The 23,205-nt window shown below is 40.1% G+C and overlaps 1 protein-coding gene across 1 annotated transcript in view; it reads right to left on the bottom strand.

The window, feature by feature from the left end:
* Positions 1-1,631: 1,631 nt before the first annotated feature.
* nalcn (sodium leak channel, non-selective) overlaps positions 1,632-23,205 on the bottom strand; it is a 211,259-nt gene continuing 189,685 nt past the window's right edge. Inside the window, exons 35-45 of the mRNA XM_007887033.2 lie at positions 21,954-22,022; positions 21,040-21,188; positions 19,282-19,375; positions 17,108-17,240; positions 16,297-16,412; positions 14,181-14,338; positions 13,176-13,326; positions 8,715-8,864; positions 5,253-5,370; positions 4,808-5,003; positions 1,632-2,214 (exon numbers count right to left, since the gene is read on the bottom strand). Coding sequence (XP_007885224.1) covers positions 4,810-5,003; positions 5,253-5,370; positions 8,715-8,864; positions 13,176-13,326; positions 14,181-14,338; positions 16,297-16,412; positions 17,108-17,240; positions 19,282-19,375; positions 21,040-21,188; positions 21,954-22,022 — 1,332 coding nt within the window. The 3' untranslated portion in view covers positions 1,632-2,214; positions 4,808-4,809. The remainder of the gene's footprint in view (positions 2,215-4,807; positions 5,004-5,252; positions 5,371-8,714; positions 8,865-13,175; positions 13,327-14,180; positions 14,339-16,296; positions 16,413-17,107; positions 17,241-19,281; positions 19,376-21,039; positions 21,189-21,953; positions 22,023-23,205) is intronic.

Below are 23,205 nucleotides of genomic sequence, written 5' to 3'. Positions count from 1 at the left end.
AAGGGATTAGGGTTAAGCAACAGAACTGTTAATATGAGCCAGTTATTATTGAATGGATCACTCCATAACTGGAGCTTATTATTGTAAATAAAGAGAAAGGGATTAAGTCCTATTTTTAGGCTCTAAAATACACAAGGCTTCTCTTACAAAGAAACCAGGGAGTGTTAACACACTCCCTGGTTTCTCATCCGAAAGGGTGAGAACTGTCACATTTGGGGTCCAATGTGAGGCTCGAGAATACTATGAGGTCAGATAAGAGAAGCTTGAACTAAAAATTAAGAGTAAAGGTACCATAGAAGAAAAAGATAGATAAGGAGGGGACGCCTTCCCTTGAATGCAATGGAGTGAATAGAAATACTAAAGAGAATAAATAAGGAGAAATGCTGCAGCAAGACAGTGACAGAAATAATGGGAAATGAGAAAAAAGGGAAAGTGTTAACGGTACCTAAGATTCCAAAAAACACACTGAAGTCCGAGAAAACCCAGTGGGAAGAACAAACCACTAAAAGAGGCTGGTTAGTAACAATCAGAATGTTACTTATGGGAAAGAAAACGAAGATTTGTGTGATAGGAGGAATACAAGGTGGGGAGTCAAGAGAGGAAATTGACTATTATGAAAGCTGTGACAGAGAAAGATAAATTTCAGGAACAGGTGCTAGAACAAATACAAAAGGCAATGAGACAGACTGAAGCAGAGAAACAAATTAATTTTGAACCAGTAAAATTGAACCCAGAACTGAAAGTAATTCTCGGCTTCACATGCCACAACCTCAATAGAACAGCTGGCTAGACTAGGGCGAGAAATAAAGGAAAAACAAGGAGGGAGAATAATGGGAGAAGGGTCATTCAGAATAGTTGAAGAATGGCCAACTCCTATTGTGGCAGCAAGTTTGGATTATGCGAATGATACTAGGTCCAATTGGGACCATACGAACGATGCGAGATCACAGACAGGGGAAACAGTGTGGTCCTGGGATACCAACTGGCACCAAGAGGAGGAAGAAATGTTAGGATATAGACAAACTCATAGAGCTAATGAGAGCAGGAAGATGAACCACATATCCCGTGCATAGAGAAAGGATCAAACTGGACAAATGTAACCCAGCAAAACTGGGTGTAGAGTACCTTGGCAATATTGGATTACTTCTTGAAATGGAGTAGGATCCTAAGCAGAGGAAGAGAATAAAGGATATTAATGGTGTTGGCCTGGGGTCAGTTGATAGCACTCTGAATCGCTGAGTCGAAGGTTGTGGGTCAAAGCCCAATGTTGGACTTTGAACTTATAGTTTAGGCTAATATTCCAATGCAATACTGGGGGTGTACTGTATTGTTGAAAGTGCCAACAGTGTTAAATTGTTCAATTGGGGTCCCGTCTCCCTGTTCTGGTGGATATTAAATATCTCATGGAGTTATTTTAAAAGAGAAAGGAGTTTCTCCCAGTATCTTGGTCAAAATTCCCTAAATAAATTGAATCATTGATTTCATGGTTGCTTGTGGGGCATTGCTGTGTGCAAATCGGCTGCTGTGTTCTCCTATAAAATGCACAGTCACTACACTTTATTATAATATTTACAGCGCCTTGGGACGTCCTCTCGATGTGAAAGGCGCTATACAAATGTAATTTTATATTGTATTTGTAATATCCTGTGAAACACTTTCAGACGTCTTCCCAATGGGAAATTCCCAATTATTACGTTGTCCAATCCCATCTTTGTGAAGTGCTCTGAGATGTTATCTTATGAGAAGGGTGCTATATAAATGGAAGTAGTTGTATTATTAATATTATTGTTTGCATTCAGTCATGGTTTTGCAGGTATTGAAGTTCTCTGTACCACACACCAGAGGGCAGTAAAACACATCAAACCTTTGTTGGAAGCTATGGATGAGCACTTTTAACAAACATATTTGAAACTGGATAGAAATTTTTCTCTCTGGTTTCTGTTAAGGGTTCTAAGTGTAATGGGTTTAGCTATTCTTAGTGCAATTCAGATTAGGGATAACATCATTTACAAATTCAGAGTTACCAGAAGCTCACATTTTGAGAGATCTAAGCAAAATACATTTTTTTTTGCTGCTGCTGCTGCAACAGATAGTGCTTTCCTAAGTTTGGAGTCCAGGCATAGTGTTTGGAAACTGCAGATAGAGATTTTGAAATCGAAAGATACTTGGAAGCATAGGGTAAATTCTTGCTCTCCCTAGAATTTTGCTCCTCACCTGTAGAAGTAGACGTAATTTGTTTAAAAAAGTGGTTTGCACATTTTCCAAGAGATCTCTTGATCTATCTGAACATTTTAAATAAACAATGAAGATTGGATGTAGAGAATCCAATGAACAAATTACTTCAGTGATTTCCTGAAGTTTAAATGCTGTCTTGTTATTACTGAAACAGGAAACATATTGGTTGAAACTTTCATGAAATCAGCAAGCTTGAAAAAATGTAGCACCTCAGCACCTTGAGACATCCTTCCAATGTGAAAGGCAAGTTGTTGTATTCATATATAAACTTATACAGATATAAATTTTAATTTTACGACAGCATATGAAAGATTATTAACTGATCAGGATCATTTTAACAGAGATAAGAGTTATTTAATTACACAAAACTAAAACAAATATTACAAACCTGTAAGGATGTATATTCCAAAATTTAAAAACTAAACCACTATATAATATATTATACTATATTAAAGACTGATGTATCAAGACTTTAATACTCATATGAATTGTAAATTGCAGCAGTAAAATGCATGCACGTGTAAGTGATATACAAGAAACCATTGCATGTCAAATTGTAATGGCCTGTTGGTGATGGCATTTGATTGTTGAGTAACTAATTGAATATTTGGGGTATTTCCATCTGTTTTATTTTTCCTTTTCAGAATCTCTTTTAGAATCTCTCATAACCCAGCTACTGTGACCACCTTGAAAAAGATAGTTTCAGTAGCATATTAATTGTTAAGATTACAATGTAAATGTAATGGGTGGGAAACAATTCAAGCTCTGTTTAGAAACAATGTTTATGGGTGGTTCAATAAACCAAGAACATTAAGGCACCATTTTGTATTGCTCCTGATGAGCTGGTCATGTAACCACCTCTACCATTTAACATTTAAAAGTGTTCTTATATGTGCAATGTGCTATGAAGAACAATCAGACAAGTTAGAGCTCTTCAGTCTTAAAAGGAGATGTCTAAGAGGAGACCAGAGTGTATTTCTTTACCCAGGAGTTAATTCACAACAGGAATGGGTGACCAGGTAAAATGGTTGAGGGTATGATTCTTGATGCTGTAATGGAAGGATGATAAGAGTGGGTATTCTGGAAGGACGAGAGCCTTTCTTCATCTAAACCTCTTGTGATGACTCACTCACTCAGACCCTACCGATGTGATTTAAGAGTAAGGAGCATAAAGGAGACTCACCTGCTCCAAATGAACATATTGCTTTGTTTCCGGCAGAATGAACAGGACATGAATAGTTCCCTGTCCTATATTATTTCATGCAATGAAGTTATTACATATCTACACTTCTGATCACGGATAACAACAACAACAAAATGACATTTGTAGAGCGCCCTTCAAGTCGAGAGGACATCCCAAAGCGCTGAACAGTCAGGTGTTGGGGCCCGAGCATGGGGGAGAGGGTTGGTGTAGGGGTGAGGGACAGCAGAGAGGTGGGAGGCAGACCAAAGGCACGGTCGAAGAGAAGGGTCTTGAGACCGGCCTTGAAGAAGGCAAGGGAGGAAGTGAGGCGAAGGGACCGTGGGATGGAGTTCCAGAGTGTGGGGGCAGAGAGGCTGAAAGCCCGGCCACCGATGGTAGGGCGGGTCGGAGCAGGCTAGAGCCTGATTAGCGGAGGGAGCGGGCAGGTTGGTAGAGATGCAGCAGGTCAGAGAGGTAGGAGGGGGCAAGGCCATGGATAATAATAATAATAATCCTTGCATTTGATATAGCGCTTTTCACGTCGGGAGGACGTCCCAAAGCGCTTCACAGAACACACTGTAAAGTGAATTGACTGTATATTTGTGGGCGAACGCGGCAGCCAATTGCACACAGCAATGTCCCACAAACAGTCGTAGATTGAAAATGACCAATTTATTATTGTTTTTGGTTTTGGAGGGATTATTATTAGGCGTGTGGAGTAAGGAAACTTGCCCAAGGTTTCGCCCTGCCTGGAATTGAACTCAGGTCTCTCGCTTGCAAAGCGAGTGCTCTAACCACTGAGCTACAGGACTCCACGATGGCCTACAGAATGGCCTTAAAGGTGAGGAAGAGGATCTTGTACTCGATCCTCTGGGGGATGGGGAGACCCTGGAGTAGGGCGAAGTTGGGAGTAATGAGGTCGCGGAGCCTGGTGAGGGAGAGTACACGAGCTGCAGAGTTTTGGATGATCTGCAGCTTGTGAAGGGAAGAGTTGGGAAGGTCGATGAGGAGGAAGTTCCCGTAATCGAGCCTTGAGGTGACGAATGTGTGGGTGAATAAACAGATTCATTACAGGAATTTGTTTTTAGTATGGCAGAGTGGCTCACGGTAACACAAGTGAAGTGGGTTAGAGTGATCCATTACTATGGAATGTTGTCCATTATATAAAATATTATGTTTCATTACTATTTTTCTTTGCCATGCTTTGAGATCTTTATCCCACATGAAAGGTACTATATTCTGTAGGTGCATGTTGCTGTAGTAAACATAACATGAAACATTCATCCACCTGCAATATTATCTTTGTATAAATGATAATAAAATGCATGGCATCATTAACTAGAACAGTAACACAATGTGCCATTTCTCAGTTTCCTCCATCTTTCTAACCTTTAAATATCCAGGAGATCGTCTCCACTTTCGTCACTTTCCACAGTTAGTTGACGAGTCCACCATTTCTTCACCTCTGATCCAGAATAGGCAGCATCTAACATTGGGTTCATTTTACACATAACTGATTTAATGGTTGTACGTCCTCCAAAACGTAGATTGACAGTTGACACAGAGTGACTAATAGGTTTAGGCGCTGAAAGGCGAAAGAAAGATCCACATAAGCAACTTTATTTTGAATGAAGACCGCATTACACTTTGATTAAGTTAAGTTATTATAAAACCTTTAAAAGTTTCTGTTACGTGAACAGTATTATATTGTCTGGGTTTACTTTTCCAATCCAATTTAAAATTTTCAGTGGTAATTCTATTATGTGAATCGTGCTACAGATATGTAACTTTACAGCGGTAATTCTAAACAGTTATCACAGATGATTCCACACACCTGATGGGAGACGCCACTGACCAAATTTTCTTTGAGGTTTTCCAATATCTGTTGAGTCTTGGCGATATCCACCTCTGTCAGAAAAGGTTGGACTAAGCAGCTGTTGCTGACTACTTGCCTGTATAGAAGATAGAACGGAACAATTATTGCTAATCTAAATATTGCACGCAGGGTGTTAACAAGTGATTTACATTCAAAAATTTTGAATCTATCGATTAAGAATTACCTGGATGTACTGGAGGCATACTCCGCCCCAATACCCTGCTCAATTCTAACATTGTGAGACCAGGTCATGGTTTAGTTTGCGGCTTGCACATCTCATCTTTCAACTCCCAGTTAATGGGATAGTTGGTTACTCTGAGTTTGTTTTATTTAGTAAAACGCTTGAAACCTGCTAACCAACAATCAACTGTACCACCTGGCTTCATGGATGTCAGTATTAGTGGGGAGAAAAACTTCCTGCCTCAAATATTTCTGAGTAGTTCTTAATCAATTGCACATTCCTGAATCTAAATTGCTTGTTAGATACCATTAGGCCTGACATTCCACTTAGTGCTAGCTATATTTTGTTAAAAAAAATAAGATTGTGCAGAATTGTGGAATATTCTGAAATTCAGTCTTAATTTCCCACAATTTTAAGAAGAACCAACTTCCACATTAGGTCAGAATTTTAGAATGTTATACATTTTTTCAAGGAGTGTAGAGGACTCATTCTGGTCTGCTGTTTGTTTTGGTCAGTACTGACTACTGTATTTATATCTATACTAATAAAATGACAATGATTGATGTAGAGACATGAATTATACCTCACCGGAAAGGTCTTGCATCTGTGAGTGCCATGGGCATATTTCTTTTTGGGTATCTCCTATCGTTCATGAGTTATGACCTAAAATGTATTTCAGTTTTGTGTTTTTTGTCGCAGTTACGCCTGGTGGCCGCCAAATCAAAGTGGTACTGTGGCATCCTGGGTCACAGAGCACTCATGTCACCAAGCGGAGGCGGGAACAAAATGAAGAACACAGACGAAGCTAAGCCTCAGCAACAACAAAATTACATTTTTAAAGCGCTTTTCACGTTGGGAGGACGTCGCAGTGATTATAAATTATACATTCATATTTATCATTGTAAAGATGCCTAAGCAAAAATCAAACCTTTCAAGGAAAAGTAAAAATGCTAGACAAAAAGAGAAGGCCCATTAAATGAAACTGAAGTGCAGCTGCACTTCAATGTTGAAAGGACTGCAACAGTGTGCCAAAATGAGTTGTCCACTCAAAGAACAGCACAGCCAAAATGAGTCATCCCACAGGAGTCTTCCCAGATAAGTATAAAGATGAAATGTCTGTCTGTGTGTCAATCTACATTCCATATTGGATCCTTTGGTTGCAAGCGTAGCTGCAATGGGTACAGCTACTACCTATATAACTAGGTAGAATAAATAATGTTACCTGCCGCTATCACATGTTTAACAGTGCAATAATAAATTTCAGAAAATTCAGTCTATATAATAATGGCATTTTTCGCATTGAATTACTAGAAGATGATATAAGAATGGGTGCAATTATCCCTCAAGGGGAACTTTACAATAAGCTACTCTTGGTTTTGCTGGTGGAAATTCACTTCTGCCCAAATTTTCTCTTTGCCAAATTAGTTCGAAAAGATTAACACAGCTCAGTGAATGGAATTTGTGTCTGTTCTTCTTTCAAAGTTGTGCAGTGGTAACTGCACCAACATTGTTTGCAAGATTTTTAAAAGGGTCTTTCATGGATGACTGAAATTATATTCTGCCAAGGCCAGAACTCTAGGTCATACTAATTGCTCAAGAGACCAAGGGAACAATTTTTAGTAGATGGTGGAGATAAGATCAGCTTCCATTTGGAGCTCATCTCAAATGATTACACATTCACACTGCTTCTGCTTCCAGCAAGCATTTGTTCACTTGTTTCAGCTATTAGCACCATGCAACAATGTTAATGCAAAACTGACTTTCACTGATCTTGCACACAATTGTAATAATATTTTCCCTCTCTCATTTTCTCACTCGATCTCTATATATGAGCACTAAGCAGCAGGATTACAAGACAACAGTAGGGCGCAGGAACTCTCTGATGGTTTCTCAGTAGTCCAAGACACTGAGGCAAATTGTGGCTTCCCCACTACTGTCCCAGTTAAAATCATCAAATTCAACATACAATGGGGATTGAATCTGGGTCCTCCAGGTTTGTATAGCTCAGCTTCACACCAGACTTCAGCTTTAATAACTAATTCACTTGGTAAGCCCACATTTACAATTTCACCTCGTGTTGAGCTATTGGTTCCAATTGAAAATGTCAAAACATTTCCCATTCAGATAAATGTGCCCTTACTGCACATTGTGGAGTCCTGTAGCTCAGTGGTTAGAGAACCCGCCTTGCAAGCGACAGGACCTAGGTTTGATTCCCGGCAGGTTTCCTTACGCTGGGCAAGTTTCCTTTCTCCACATGCCTCTGTTTACCTAGCAGTAAGTAGGAACCCGGTTGTTAGTTGATTGGTGGATCGCTTTTCTGGGGGTAATGATTCTTTCAAAATCCATTTTTTAAATGTAAGAATTTGGTGACTGAATCCACGATTGTTTGTGGGACATCACTGTATGCAATTGGCTGCTGGGTTTCGCCCACAAATTATATTGTCAATTCACTTTACAGTATATTCTGTGAAGTGCTCTGAGATGTCTTGAAGACGTGATAAGGCGCTATATCAAATGCAAAGGTTATTATTATTATACATGAACAACTTGACAAATCTTGAATTTACATTTAAAATTATAATTATATGTATCTGGATATATTAGATATTGATACTGACTAACTTTACTGTCATTCACGGCACCTCATAAACGAAAAGAGAATACTATTTCACACAACAACAAATTCCATGTGTATAGCACCTTTCACATCAGGAGGATGTCCCAATCACTGGACAGTCAGGGATCCGCACCCTGTCTGGTTGTTGGGATCAGGAGGGGTGGAGGGCGGGGAGGGTAGTGGTAGGAGGGTGACCAAACGCATGGTCGAAGAGGTCTTGAAGGAGGCAAGGGAGGAGGTGAGGCGGAGAAACTATGGGATGGAATTCCAGAGGGTGGGGGCAGAGTGGCTGAAGGCCCGCCCGCCAATGGTGGGGTGGGCAAGGTGGGGGACGTAAAGCAGGCTGAAGCCCACTGAGCGGAGGGAGTGGATAGATTGGTAGGGGGTTAGGAGGTCACAGAGGTAGGGAGGAGCATGGCCATGGAGGGTTTTGAAGGTGAGGACCAAGATCTTGAACTGTATACTCTGAGTGATGGGGCGCCAGTGGAGCCAGACGCGGATGGGTGATAGGGTCACGGAGTCTGGTGCTGGAGAGGACACAGGCTGCAGAGTCTGGATGATCTGCAGCCTATGGAGTGAGGAGCTGAGGAGGCGGACAGCACAGGAAAGGGGAAAGACACACCTCTGGCTGAGTTTCGTTATCTTGGTTGCTGGCAAGCATTTCCTCACTGGCCTGGGTTGTCTCAATGCTGGGAGGGATAAGGAATCTGCTCAGCTCTTGTTGCTGACTCTCTCGTAAACTGTGGATGATGCTGCATGACTGTTGCTGTTTCTGGAGGAGACACCGTAACACTTATTAAGAAAGAAACAAGCCGTATCATGCAGCGCTCTATCACTTCAGAATACAGTATATCAAATCTATTCACAAGGAAATACCGTCAAGTGTTCTTTGTAAGCAGCCTTTCAGTCAGCACGTTTGTACAAATCCCAAGGCGAATGATCAGAAAATCTGGAGGTTTGTTGTCAAGGACAGAGGGGAGATGAGGAGAAATATTTTTACACAGAGTTGTTACGGTCTGGAATGCACTGCCTAAAGCTGTGGTGGAAACATTCAATAACAACTTTCAAAAGGGAATTACATAGGTACTTAAAAAGGAAAACAATTGCAGGGGTATGGGGACAGATTGAGGGAGTGGGACTGATTAGGCAGCTCTTCCAAAGAGCAGCTCTTCCAAAGAGCTGGCACAGGCATGATGGCCCAAATGGCCTCCTTCATACTCTATGATTCTATGACACTAGGGAGAAATCGGAGAGAAGCCTGAGAGATGAGGCCAAGGTACCAGCCCCAGGTAAGTTCAGTACCAATGAACACAATGGAAGTACTGAACGCCCCCATGTCAAGTGCTTCTGATAAACATTCAAACAAATTCGAATTGCCAATTACCACCACAGTTAATCTAAGTGCAGCAATTTCCTCGTGTAGGATAGCTCCCTGAAGTAGTACAGGAGTAACATGTATTGCATAAAAGCCAAGATTCCTCACTATAGACACAGTTAAAGTAATAAGTTTTCTGTTCTACAGGAGTGGGACTTTATTAACTGTTGTAATGGATTCTGGAAATGCAATGGATACTGGTATACTGTATATGCACTTTGGAAACAACTCTGTACATTTTGAAATTATGTGATTGGCTAGATTCAGACAGGGAAAGGCACTTTCTTGCTTTATTTCTTAAGCGTTTTAAGGGCAACCTTAGATACATTTAACAGGCATTCTGAAATTAAAATCAATGTGTGGAAAATCAATTTTATATTGCTTATGAATGTGTGTAATTCTGCCAGTACAAGCTAAGTCCCTAATTGAAAGAGAGAAATGTCCTTTGCATTCCATTGTGCCATTGTTATCCAAATGTAGGATATTAAATGGGTTCAAAAAATGAAGCATTCAATCAAGAACTGTTGTCACTGATTGTTCAGCTTCATTCTTCTATTTTTCGAGGTCCACTGAGGTTCAATCTAACATCTTTCAATGAGCTGGTNAAAAAAAATCTGATTGCTGTGGCAGTCTGGCAGCACAAAGCTATTAGTCAAAGCATTCATGCAGTAAAAGAGCACTCCCACTGTTCAAGTCACCCAGAGCCAGCCTTAATTCTCCATTCTTTGGCAGATGCTGCTTATCTTTCAAGGGAATATGAAAGAAAATCTGAAACAGTATTTGAAAGCTATTTTTCATCACCAGCTCATTTTAAGAAATTGCTGTTTCTCCCCTGCATCTCTTTCACGGGTACATTGAAATATAGTTTTTCAGTCCTGTTTTGTTGCCTTTATTTTTCTTTAAACTTAAAAAAAATCTCTCCATACTAAATGAAGAGGAAACAAATGCTGGGCAAAGAGTTACAGTGATTAATAATAGTCCAGTTGAGAAACACAACAATAGAGGAACAGGAGGAGACGTTTCAATCCATCGAGTCTGTTCCACCAGTTTATTAGAATTTGGCAGACATTTTAATCACAATGTCCTATCCTTTTAGCCTTTAATATCTCCAAGTAGGGTGGATGCCGGTTAAGCCTGATACATCGGGATGGGCATTTGGTCTGATTTAAGAGGTGTCCGAGGTTAATGGTTAATATCATTCCCGCCCATCAGAGGAGCTGCAGTGGCCCTCTATAATACGTAATAATGTGTCTCACTTAAAGCAATGTTAACTAACCAAATAGGACACCAAGTATTTTAACCTAGGAGTTGAAGTTAAAATACTCTCCCAGAATTCAGTAAAATATATTTACTTTTGTTTGGCTGCAGAATACAGTGCAGTACTTTCCTATCCAGCAGAGGAGCGGAGGGGGTCTGCCTCCCATTGCCATTCCCAATGAATGGGAAGGCGACAAATTAGAGATGGCCTGAGGTGATTGACAGGCTGCAGCAGCTGGTGAATGTTTGGGCTTCACCCAGTCACAAGATGCTCAGCTGTCAATCAATCATGATATTCCCTCCCCTGTTCTTCCCCATTTCTCCGCCCCATTACTGATTGATAGCACAACTCCAGCCACTTGTGAATGGCTGGAGTCTGATGCCAATCACAATTTGACTCCTCCCATCTACATCCGGGAGTTCCTCATGGCTGAATGGAAGACTGCAACTGTGGCTTCCTGTAGCTCAATGGTTAGAGCACTTGTCTCACAAGCGAGAGACCTGGGTTTGATTCCCAGGCAGGCGAAATGTTGGGCAAGTTTCCTTACTCCACACCCTTCTGTTTACCTAGCAGTAAGTAGGAACCCGGTTGTTAGTTGATTGATGGATTGCTTTCCGGGGTTAATAATCCCTTCAAAAATACAAAACTAAATAAATTTGGTTACTCAGCCCATGACTGTTTGTGGGACACTGCTGTGCGCAATTGGCTGCTGCGTTTTGCAACAAAATATTCAGTCAATTCACTTTACAGTGTGTTCTGTGAAGCGCTTTGGGACGTCCTCCCGACGTGAAAAGCACTATATCAAATGCAAGGATTATTATTATTGTTCTGTAAAGTCCTGTAGCTCAGTGGTTAGAGCACTCGCTTTGCAAGTGAGAGACCTGAGTTCATTTCCAGGCAGGGCGAAACCTTGGGCAAGTTTCCTTACTCCACACGCCTAATAATAATCCCTCCAAAAAAAAAAAAACAATAATTAAATTGGTCATTTTCAATCTACGACTGTTTGTGGGACATTGCTGTGCGCAATTGGCTGCCGCGTTCACCCACAAATATACAGTCAATTCACTTTACAGTGTGTTCTGTGAAGCGCTTTGGGACGTCCTCCCGACGTGAAAAGCGCTATATCAAATGCAAGGATTATTATTATTATTATTATTCTGTGAAGTGCTTTGAGACGTCTCGAAGACGTGATAAGGTGCTATATCAAATGCAAGGAATATTATTATTATTGTTTTAAAACACACAGAAGCTCTGAGTGAGTACATTCAGCGGCAACCAGTACTGCATTTTGTCCGGATTAACCAGATTTTCATCCAAATCAACTGGCATATTTAAACAGGTAAGAATGCAAATGCATCGGGACCGGACGTTTTGTTAGATTTACCCGATGTCCAGGATTAACCGGCATTGGGCAAAAGCGGATTCCACTGTATATGTCTTTAGCTTTCTGGGCAGAGCATAACCTTTCCTTTTTCAATTGTTATAATTTTGAACTGCTCAGTTCTGCATCTTGCCAACACCCTTCTCAGAGCAGGCAAGGTGCTAAAGCAGACCTCTGAAATTACCAATGTGAAAATCTATAGCATGGTCAGGCCCAAATTCAATCTTGCCTGGCAGGAGTTACTAGCTGTGACTTAGTGACTATTTAGGAAATGCACAAAGCAAATAATGCATTTCAACTCCATTTTTGAGTATTTTAAAATGTTTTCTTCGTAATTTAAATGCTCATCTATTAATATTATCTAGATGCTGTTGTGGCCGTACTTCAAAGAGGAGCAATGCATGATCTCTGAGATTCATTTCTTTGCACAAAATAACCAACTGTGATGCTGATTCATTATTTTCAGTTCTGTGTACTCTCTGGTTCCTCTTGAAGCTTCTGTCTCCAATCCCCATTCACTCCATACTTCTTATACCTTTATATCTTTCAGCCCATTCTCTGAAGTCACACACGCCTCTGTGTCTCCTTTCTTTACAGCTTCCATATCTCCCCATGTTTCCACTTGCTCAATTTGTGCCATTTTAGTCTCTGTTTGTGCTACTTTTTCATTTTCAGTAGAGCCGGAGGAAACAATATTTTATTTAGAGGGATTTCAGTCCGGAGCCACACCAGGATAGAAATATTGGATAGTGTTGTGGAATTTCAAAGTAAAAAAGAAAAAATGGACTATTTTTCTGTGAAAATCATGTACATTGCAATAAAATCAAAAGAATTGGAAGCATAATATTTTGTTGAACCGAGTACAATTTTATCAGCATTGAATAATGGCTCTAGGTTGAACCATTGTTTTACCCTGTAAGTAAGACAACTTGACGGCTCCCAATTGAGACAATCCTTTAAAGAAAGTAGCAGCTTCACTGTACTGCATACACAAACATTTTAGCTTTTATATAACCCACTTACTTTTTCTGTCAGCAGTTATTAATCAGTTTCCTTCAAAATGACTTACTGCTCTTATGCGTTTCAAACATTTTTTCAGCCACATTCGTATGGTCTGTTTAGCCACCTCTTCTTCTATAGTGTATTCAAGCTGCTCTCTAGCTAGTAGTTCTTCCAGCTGTAGGCTTTTTCTTATATCAACAGATCTGTATGAAAGCATGCTGAGCAAGGCATACAGAATATTGATTACTGCACATGTAAAGCAAATATCACTAAGCCTATCAGAAAATTAATTATCCTGAATTATAACTTATGTTAAGTCTATAACAAATAGATTAGAACAGATGAAAACAAAACCTATGAATACAGATTTCTAAAATAAAATCTGAAATTAGTGGAAATGCACAGCAGGTCAACTAGCGTCTGAAACCGAAAGGTGGGTTAACATTTTTGAATGTGGCCCTTAATCAGAACTTCCTCAATCGACTTTGTACTTTGTAGGATTGAGGAAGGCAAATTGGACCAGACCAGATATTATAAAGAAGTTTTAACATTTAGAACGATTAACCGAATACACAAAGCGTCAGCTGATAAATCACACGTTAATGTGTCACTGTGAAATGCTGGAAATAAGAAAGTTTGAATATTCAAAGTGACTGAACCTCCATTGTGTTTCAAGAACGCAAATTCTGGCAAGAGCACTACCATCGAGGCAAGCGCAGTGCCAATTGAGCCAGCCTGTATAGCGTCATTGGTTGATGTGCTTAGAATAACATAGTAACAACAGCGCTTTGAGACGTCTTGAAGATGTGATAAGGCGCTATATCAAGTGCAAGGAATGTATATATATTATATAACAGGCTGCATTTCTTTACTGTTTCGTAAATCGTTAGTGCGATTTAATTGTTTCCAGAGTTTTGGCAGTTTTGGTAAAAATAGCAAACTTATCCAGGATAAACCTGATTAAGAATTGGATGTACTATTAACTTGGGATACACAATAATTTGACAATTTAAAATCTTTATAAATAGTACCGGGAGGTGGGGAGTGGGGGGAGGAATATGCTCTGCAATACCTGAGCACATCATGAAATGTGACATCGCCACCATTATGCAGCCTCTCCATTTCATAGCACATGTGTTTGAAAAGTAGCTTATCCTTCTCTAAGTCAACTTCCAGCCTTCCACGGAGCAATCGCAGTAAGAACTTCACACGGGATGTTGGAATGACTCCCTGAGGATCAAAGCAGAGACGTAAATATGATGCAGATGTGGAATACAAACACAAAAAATAACAGCAGTTCAGCATTGAAACTAAATTTAGCACTGTATTGAACACAGGATTGGTACAATCAAGTAAAGAAACAAAGTCCAACGATTACCTGCGAATACCCATATAACTGCTAACTACTTCAACGGTCATAACTTGCACTTACATGGTGCCTTTCACATAGGGAAAATAACTTGCATTTATATGGTGCCTGTCACATAGGGAGAATCTGAGATGGGAGGGATGGCTTGAGGTTTACCATAATGTTCCAAAGCTCTCTATATTCGGGAATTGTGCCCTTGGATTGAAAAATTGCAAATGTTACTCCATTCGTTAAGAAGGGAAGGCAGTAAAAAAAACAGGTAACTACAGAACTGTCAGCTTAACTTCATTTGTGGGGAAGTTACTAGAATCTGTCATCAGGGAGATTGAGAGTGACTGTGCACTTGGATAAGTATGAGCTAATCAATCATGGATTTGTAGGTCATGTCTGACAAATCTCATTGAATTTTTTGAGGAAATCACTAACATGGTGGATAAGAGAGTGTCTATGGATGTCGTCTACGTGGATTTCCAGAAGGCATTTGATAGGGTTATGCACAAGAGGTTATTAACAAAAATCAAAGTGCATGGAATCGGACGTAACCTTGCGACGTGGCTAGGCAATTGGTTGGGAGACAAAAAACAGAGTAGGGATAAAAGGAATTTTCTCTGATTGGTGGGACGTGACAAATGGTGTTCCCCAGGGGTCTGTACTGGGACCTCAGCTTGTCACCATATATATAACGGACTTGGATGAAGGAATAGAGTTTTATATCCAAATTTGCACATGACACAAAGTTATGAGGCTCAGTAAATTGTGTAGATGGGAGCAGGAAGTTACAAAGGGACTTAGACAGATTAAATGAGTGGGCAAAACAGTGGCAGATGGAACTCAATGTGGGGAAATGTGAAATCATCCACTATGGATCCAAAAATAGCAAAGCAGAATATTTTTTACATAATGAGAAATTAAGAACTGTGGAAGAGCAAAAAGATTTGGGTGTCCATGTATACAAATCATTAAAAAGAAGCTCACAGGTACAAAAAAGTTATCAAAAAGGCTAATGGGATGTTAGCCTTTATCTCAAGGGGGCTGGAATATAAAGGAGAGGAAATGATGCTTCAATTGTATAGAGCCTTGGTCAGCCCCCTCTTGGAGTACTGCATTCAGTTTTGGGCACTGCACCTCAGGAAGGATACATTGGCTCTGGAAGGGGTGCAGCACAGATTCACCAGAATGATGCTAGGGCTTAAAGGGTTAAAATACGAGGACAGGTTGCATAAACTTGGTCTCTATTCTCTTGAGTTTAGAAGGTTAAGGGGTGATGTGATTGAGGTTTTTAAAATAATAAAGGGATTTGATAGGGTAGATACAGAGAAACTATTTCGTCTGGTGGTGGAATCCAGAATCTTAAAACTGGAGCTTGGCCATTTAGGAGTGAAATCAGGAGGCAGTTTTTCATCCAAACGGTAGAAGAAATCTGGAACTCTCTCCCTCAAAAGGCTGTGGACACTGGATCCATTCACATTTTCAAGACTGAGGTTGATAGATATTTGTTAGGTCAGGGTATCAAGAGATACAGGTCAAGGGCAGGTAATTGGAGTTGAGATACAGATCAGCCATGATCTTATAGAATGGTGGAACAGGCTTGAGGGGCTGACATGTCACTTCAATGGGAAGTGACATTGGTAAAGATCTGAAGACTTAGAAGTTGGTCATTTTCCTTTTAGCGCAGAAGCCGTTAGTCTCTGCACATGGACAGTGAGACTGGCTACCAAGCCTAGTTATACTGTGCCTCAGAGTTTATTGATCCCAAACGCCATACTACAGCCAGACTGTAACACACATTCTAAATTGTTTTAGTTTACAAATTACGTGCCTCTCTTTTGTCATCAACCATATTCCAAATAATTTGAAAATGCCGAAGGTCATTGTAACTCAGCAACTGGTCCTCTTCAGTGGAGTAAAACAATGAGAAGTTTTCCACTATGATAGCTGGTGGAAAGTACACAGAAATAAAACTTTACGCAGAAAAACCAGGAACATAAATGGTATTATCATTCTTAATATTCTATTATAAAAATTGAACTGTACTTAAACCACAATTGATTTTCCTTCTAAATGCTGTTAGCCCCTGCGCCAAGGCAACTTCTGTTTTAGAATTTTAGAATTGAATAGTGGTTTATAAACTATCACCACAAAACATTTGCGTCAAGAATGTTGTAAACTGAAATCTGATATATGTATACAACTAAGGATTACTCTGTGAATGAATTGGAATATACAACACAATCAAAATGCTGGATAATACAATGATAATATAACCCATTTTGNTTTTAGCAAAACATTTGTTTCTGTCAGGTAAGAAGAACATATTTTCCGATAACATTCCACTCCTGTCACATAAGGTGAATCCAGACAGAAAATAAGTTTACGTAAAGGAAAATGAAGCTGAAATTATTATGAATGATAAGCAATTACTTCTACAATACAACTCATATATTTGTATAAGACAATGTACCATATCTATGGTCAATGTTTTCTGCTCATAGAAGTTAAAAAGGGATCTTTCTCCATTTAAAAATCAGAGTTCTGCAATATCCAACTCATGCTTTTATTTTGAGATTGAAAGTTAATTATCATCAAGCAAATTGCACTCTGGTTTGAAACATAAAAACAGGCCTACTTACCAACAAGCAAATTTAACATTATATATGCAATGATGACATAAAATGAACAGAAGTACATAAGAGCTCCAGCATAGTGTCCACAGTCTGTTTCCCAGTAATTCTCATCATCATGAGAGCAGAAAGGTGGCTGAACCTGCCAGAGACATGGAAAGAACTGTCAACATTTTGCCGCCATACACCTATAGATAATACACAATTACGCTATTATATTCAATTATACGTTATTACAACAACAACAAAATTACATTTGTATAGCGCCTTTCCCTTCGGGAGGACGTCCAAGGCGCTGGACAGTCAGAATTTCAGACACGAGCTGTGGGTTGGGATCAGGAAGAGTGGAGGGCGATGGGGAAGCAGGGTGATCAAAGAGGAGGGTTTTGAGATGGGTCTTGAAGGAGGTAAGGGAGGGGGCGAGTTTGAGGGACTGCAGGATGGAGTTCCAGAGGGTAGGGGCAGAGTGACAGAATGCCCACTTGCCAATAGTGGAGTGAGCGAGGTGGGGGATGTGAAGCAGGCCGGAGCCCACTGAGCAGAGGGAGCAGGCAGGATGGTAGGGGGTTAGGAGGTCCTCCCGATGGGAAAGGCGCTATACAAATGTAATTTTGTTGTTGTTGTAATAGCGTATAATTGAGTATAACAGGGGGGAGCAAGACCATGAAGGGCTTTTTAGGTGAGGACCAGGATCTTGAACTGTATCCTGTGGGATGGGAAGCCAGTGGGGGTGATAGGGTCATGGTGTGGGAGAGGACATTGGCTTCTGGATGATCTGCAGCCTGTAGAGGGAGGAGTTGGGGAGGCTGACAAGCAAGGAGTTTGCACAGTCAAGCTTCAATGTAACGAAAGCGTGTATGAGGGTTTTGGCGGTCTACGGTGTGAGACAGTGATGGAGACTGACAATGTTGTGAGGTAGGGGAAGGCAGAGCAGGCAGGATGGTAGGGGGTTAGATGTGGGGTAGAAAGGATAGTTGAGGGTCAAACAAGATGTCAAGGTTCCGGACTAGCTTAGTGAGGTGGAATGTGCATCCATGGATAGTGATGTGGTGAGCACCTGAGGTGTGGAGGCGTTGACGGGAGCCAATCAGGAGTGCCTCGGTCTTGTTGACGTTCAACTGAAGAAAATTTGCTTTCAGCCAGGACTTGATGTCTGACAGACATTCTGTCAGGACAGCAGTGGTCCTGGAGTCAAGGGTGGAGGCAAAGAGGTACAGTTGGGTGTCATCCGCGTATATGTGGAAGTTGACTCCATGTCTGCGGATGATGTCACCAAGAGGGAGCATATAGATATTGAAGAGGAGGGAGACCAAGGACAGAGCCCTGAGGAACGCTGCACAAGATGGTGCGGGGGTAGAGGCGAAACCATTTGTGGAGATGAAGTGGAAGTGGTGTGAGAGGTACGATCTGAACCAACCAAGGACAGAGCCATGAAGGTTGAGGTGAGAAAAGAGACGGTGGATGAGGATAGAGTGGTCGATGGTGTCGAAGGCAGCAGAGAAGTCAAGGAGGATGAGGAGGCAGAGGGAGCCCTGGTCACAGATGGAAAGAATGTCATTTGTCACTTTGACCAGGACTGTTTCTGTGCTATGGGTGGCACGGAAACCCGATTGGAAGGGTTCATGAAGGGAGTGGTGGGAGAGGAAAGAGCAAAGCTGGGAAGCAACAACTTGTTCCAGGACCTTGGAGTGGAAAGGGAGGTTGGAGATGGGGCAGTAGTTTGAGCTATATTATACGACTGATCAAACACCCTCCTCGCTGGTCTCCCCTGCTCCACTATTCACAAAATTCAACTAATTCAAAACTCTGCTGCCCGTGTTCTCACCCGCACTAAACTTCGTACCTCCGTTACCCCAGTCCTTGTCAAACTTCATGGCTTCCTGTATTTAAATCACTTCACTCCCTGGCACCCCCCTATCTCTCCAACCTGCTCTCTCCCTAAACTACTACCCATTGTCTCCGTGTGAGGCGCCAATAACTCGGTGGATTTGCCATTTGAGTGTTCTTGCACCTCCAATTTATGTACAAAGCTCCTTACTTAGAGCTACGTTTGGCTTCTGCACATGAAGAAAATAGTTAAACAGAGGAGTCAGTATTTTTCTAGCTGATTTAAAAAAAACCTCCACAACAAATGATAGATTACAAGGCAGTCTAATATTTCTTATAAGGAAAAAGTGACTCACCATGCAGTCATGCATAATTTTATTCCAGTCTTCCCCCGTAACAATTCTAAACAGGACTGTGATGGCTTTTCCAGCAGAGGAGAAGTTTGCATGTCTGCACAGCAAGAATTGCAGAATACTTTAGTAGATGCATGTTAAGTACCATTGAATTGCTTAGCTTTACAAACTTTAATTGCACCATCTCTATTGTAAACGTTAATTATTTGCTGGAGTCTATTCTGTGCAAAAATTATAACTAATTTATTTTACTCAGCTCATTAAAATGGTGTTATTCTAAATTCTTCATGGAAGTAATATGCAGCAATATTAATATTATGTAGGAAGTTTCAGACAAATCTACAACATTGCTCCATCCAACTTTCCAAAAGTTTCTCTTATCACCTATTAATCCTGAATACTTCTAATACCTAGGAACATATCTAGTTTGCTGCACACACATATCTAAAAAAAAGATAACTTACAGGAATATGGGGATAAGGCAGATGAATGGGACTAAATGGATTGCTCTTTCAAAGAACCAGTATAAATACAATAGTCTGAATAACCTTCTTCTGTGCTGTAAATTTCTATAGTTCTTTCTAAACTAATCGCTCTTTAATTTACTTTTGTTGTCCTTATTTTGAAGCCATGATCCATTGGTCTTGAGGTTAATGCATAGAGGAAAGCTTTCAGCTAAAGTTGACAAGACAGTTATGTAAGGAAAGGATAAAACAAAATGTGACTTTGAGTTAAATTGCTGCAAGAAGCCATCTAGTGACCCTGGTTTTGTTGTTATTATGAGGCAGAGACTGATACACAGGCTGTTTACTGAAGAAGCTCTTATTGTCTGACTGTGAAAATGGCCTTGAGGCCCGGTGCCTTGCGCAGAATGTTTTCTGGGCCTCTAAGAGGGGCCAATGGATGCGGTGACTGATACCAAACATCACGTACACAGACTCTTGGGGATAAAAGAAAGAAGTTTAGTTAGGTTCAGAGAGAGACACTTTAAGAAAGGAGCTGGTATGCTATCCTCTCCCAGAGACGGTAACTGATCATAATCATAATCTCTGAGTTGGTCGCCACTATTATACTGTTTTAATATAGAATTGTTGTTACTATACTTGACTATACTTTATATTTTAATTGAGATTTTATTTTGTATGTTTGATTGCATTCATTCTCAGCAAAGAAACAATTTGATTAAAACCATTACTGGTGTTGTTATTGTCTCGCAAGTGATCCGAGTTGGTACCCTTACCAAATTACATCTGGAGAAATACTAAATCTCTGAAAACAAAGTTCAGACTGTACAACAGCAAATTCATCCTATTGCATTATCAGCAACAAAACCTATATAGAAAAAACCTTAATTGACTTTTGTGACACTAGATGGATGAATTCATTGCTGGTCCACTGAGCTTACAAGAAAAACATCCCATAATGTATCATTGACGAAAACCCAAGGAGACGATAGGCACTTCCCTACGGGAAGAAGGCATATTTGTTTCCTAAATGCCGGATAAGGTTGGTATACCTACCTGCTCTCCAACCCAAACAATCTTATATTACACAAAGGAGAAAATACAATAAGGCAAACATTGGAAACAAGCTGTTATTTAAAAAATGGTGGGGCAGTGGAGTTGTTGTATGACTTTGTTTCTGGTATTCATGACAATCCTTTCTCTCAAAGGTTACTGTATAAATGTCCCAGATGTAGTATGGATCTCATTAGAATAAATATAAATGTAAAAATCTAAATTTTATTAAAAATATGCAAACCTGTTAATATTCTCTCCGTATTTTACGGTTCCAAAAAGAACAACTCCCGCAAAGGCGTAACAGAGAAGCAGCAGGGACATTCCCACAATAATGAAAATACTCTTGTACATGCTGACAACCACTGTCAGCAATAACATCTTCAGGGTTACCTAGAAGCAAAAAGATAGATTTCCCTCTCCCCAGATTACAAGTCTTTGTACTCTTAGAGCACAATAAAATTACAAAGTACAGAAAAGCCAAAGGACCAGACATAAAATATCATCATCATGAAATTATTTTGGGAGTGTTTCTACTTAATGAAACAAATGTTTGAGATTTGAATTTAAACACTTTTCAGATGTAATTTCAAGAAGAATGTTCTTTTTTGCAATGCTCATGCTTTTTATGTAAATCAGTTAATATGTTACCTGTAATAAGGATTAACTTCAATAAATTGAAAATGCCTGAGTGAGGCAGATTACCTTTAATGTTAATTAAGGTTTAATGTTACATTTTTGTCAATGGGAAAGAAAGGTGGTTTGTTTCCCTCTGTGATCACCTAGCCGACTGCTGCTTTAGACATGAACCTGAAATAGGGATGGTTGAATTCCTTGAAGAAACCAGAGATCAAACCCCTGCCTCTTCAGGTCACCAAAGATGATGGACATGTCAATCCGTACCATGACTTCTTGTTGTGGTTGTCCGAGAGAAACAAACAAATCAAAGCAAAAACACAAATGAATGCAATGAATGGGCATGAAGCATGTTCAGTACAGTCAATTCATTCAGCACTGGACACAATGAACATGAAAAAAATGCACAGCATGTTTTAGCACCACAGATAAATGGAAGGCAGGCAGCCACATGTTTACTGATTTCCAATCATGGCATGCTGCACTGAAATGCAGAGATCTAAATTCTTCCCAAGTACTCACATGCTTTCCACAAATGGAAAAGAATCGGAACACAATTACACAGGCTCCCATCATGTATGTGTATTCATTCTGTAATTTATCAAGAGACTGATTAGGAAGGAAGGGATCTTTCAGTTTTATTAATAAGATTTGGAGACCATATGACAAGCAATGTCTTTCTGAAATCTTTCACCTGGAGTAATTTGAGCATCGGGTACAAACTCATTTTCGCTATGTTGAAAATGAAGTGACACCAAACTGCTTTAGGTCACTCTCTTCATTGGTATCCTCTGACAAAGACCTATGATGCTGCATGATTCATTATGGTTACAGCAACCCAAAGATCTGCAGGCATATCATGTAATGATCCACTTGTCAGTCCTTTCCAACAAGTACTGTAGATTTTTAACAGAGTCCAACTTCCCCAAATATCGCTAGAACTAAAACGTTTACAAATTGGCTAATAAAACCATGCCATTCTGCTTCTCTCTCTGTGGATGTAGATGTGGAGTTTGAGTGGGGCAGAGAATATGAAGCAATTTAAATTCTTATCTTATGTTCCCCTTCCAGAGTTAATTTCCATATTCATCCACTAAACAGAATGTTCACATTGGGGTGCAAAGTGAAACACTGGATATCAGAATTATTGCCAGTGATAATTATCACTTCCTCAGATTTTACACTCCTGGGAATGTCACAGTTGACAACTTGACCATTTGGGTAAACAACTCTCCCCCACCAATATTTGGGCCTGAATGCCACTTGTGACAGTCATCAAGCCATCGCAAAATTTATTTCAGTATTGGTTTGCAGAATACAGCTTTAACTTGTCTTTCAAAATTGTGCACTTTGAAGATCAAGCACAGCATGATTCAATGTAAAAATTGGAATACTTAACATCAACAAAGATCTTCAGTTCTAAACTCAGAAATGCACTACCTAGTGCACCAAGATGACATTTTTCACTTCTCATGGCATGATCATTCTAAGGCCTTTCGAGAACATAATCACCAATTTCGTACCAAAATAAGAAGTTTCTGTGCCTTGTGCATTACACATCCTGCCAGAATAGAGGTGATGTCTGAAGCAGGTAACAAGGGGAAAAATATTTGCCTATCTCCCTCCCAGTTCCTTCTCTCCCATAAACCTCAATAGATATTTACTACATTTTGCTCCACCCCATATTAAACATTGCATTGCTTGAAAAAGTAACAAGGAAGTGTTTTTATTCTTGCACATGTATTTGTTGCCTAATTCTACTACAAATAATAAT

This window comes from Callorhinchus milii, unplaced genomic scaffold (genome assembly GCF_018977255.1).
Source record: "Callorhinchus milii isolate IMCB2004 unplaced genomic scaffold, IMCB_Cmil_1.0 Scaffold4, whole genome shotgun sequence".
Lineage (NCBI taxonomy): Eukaryota > Metazoa > Chordata > Chondrichthyes > Chimaeriformes > Callorhinchidae > Callorhinchus > Callorhinchus milii.
The sequence above is the reverse complement of the archived record's forward strand: the minus strand, read 5'-3'. Positions and strand labels throughout refer to the sequence as shown.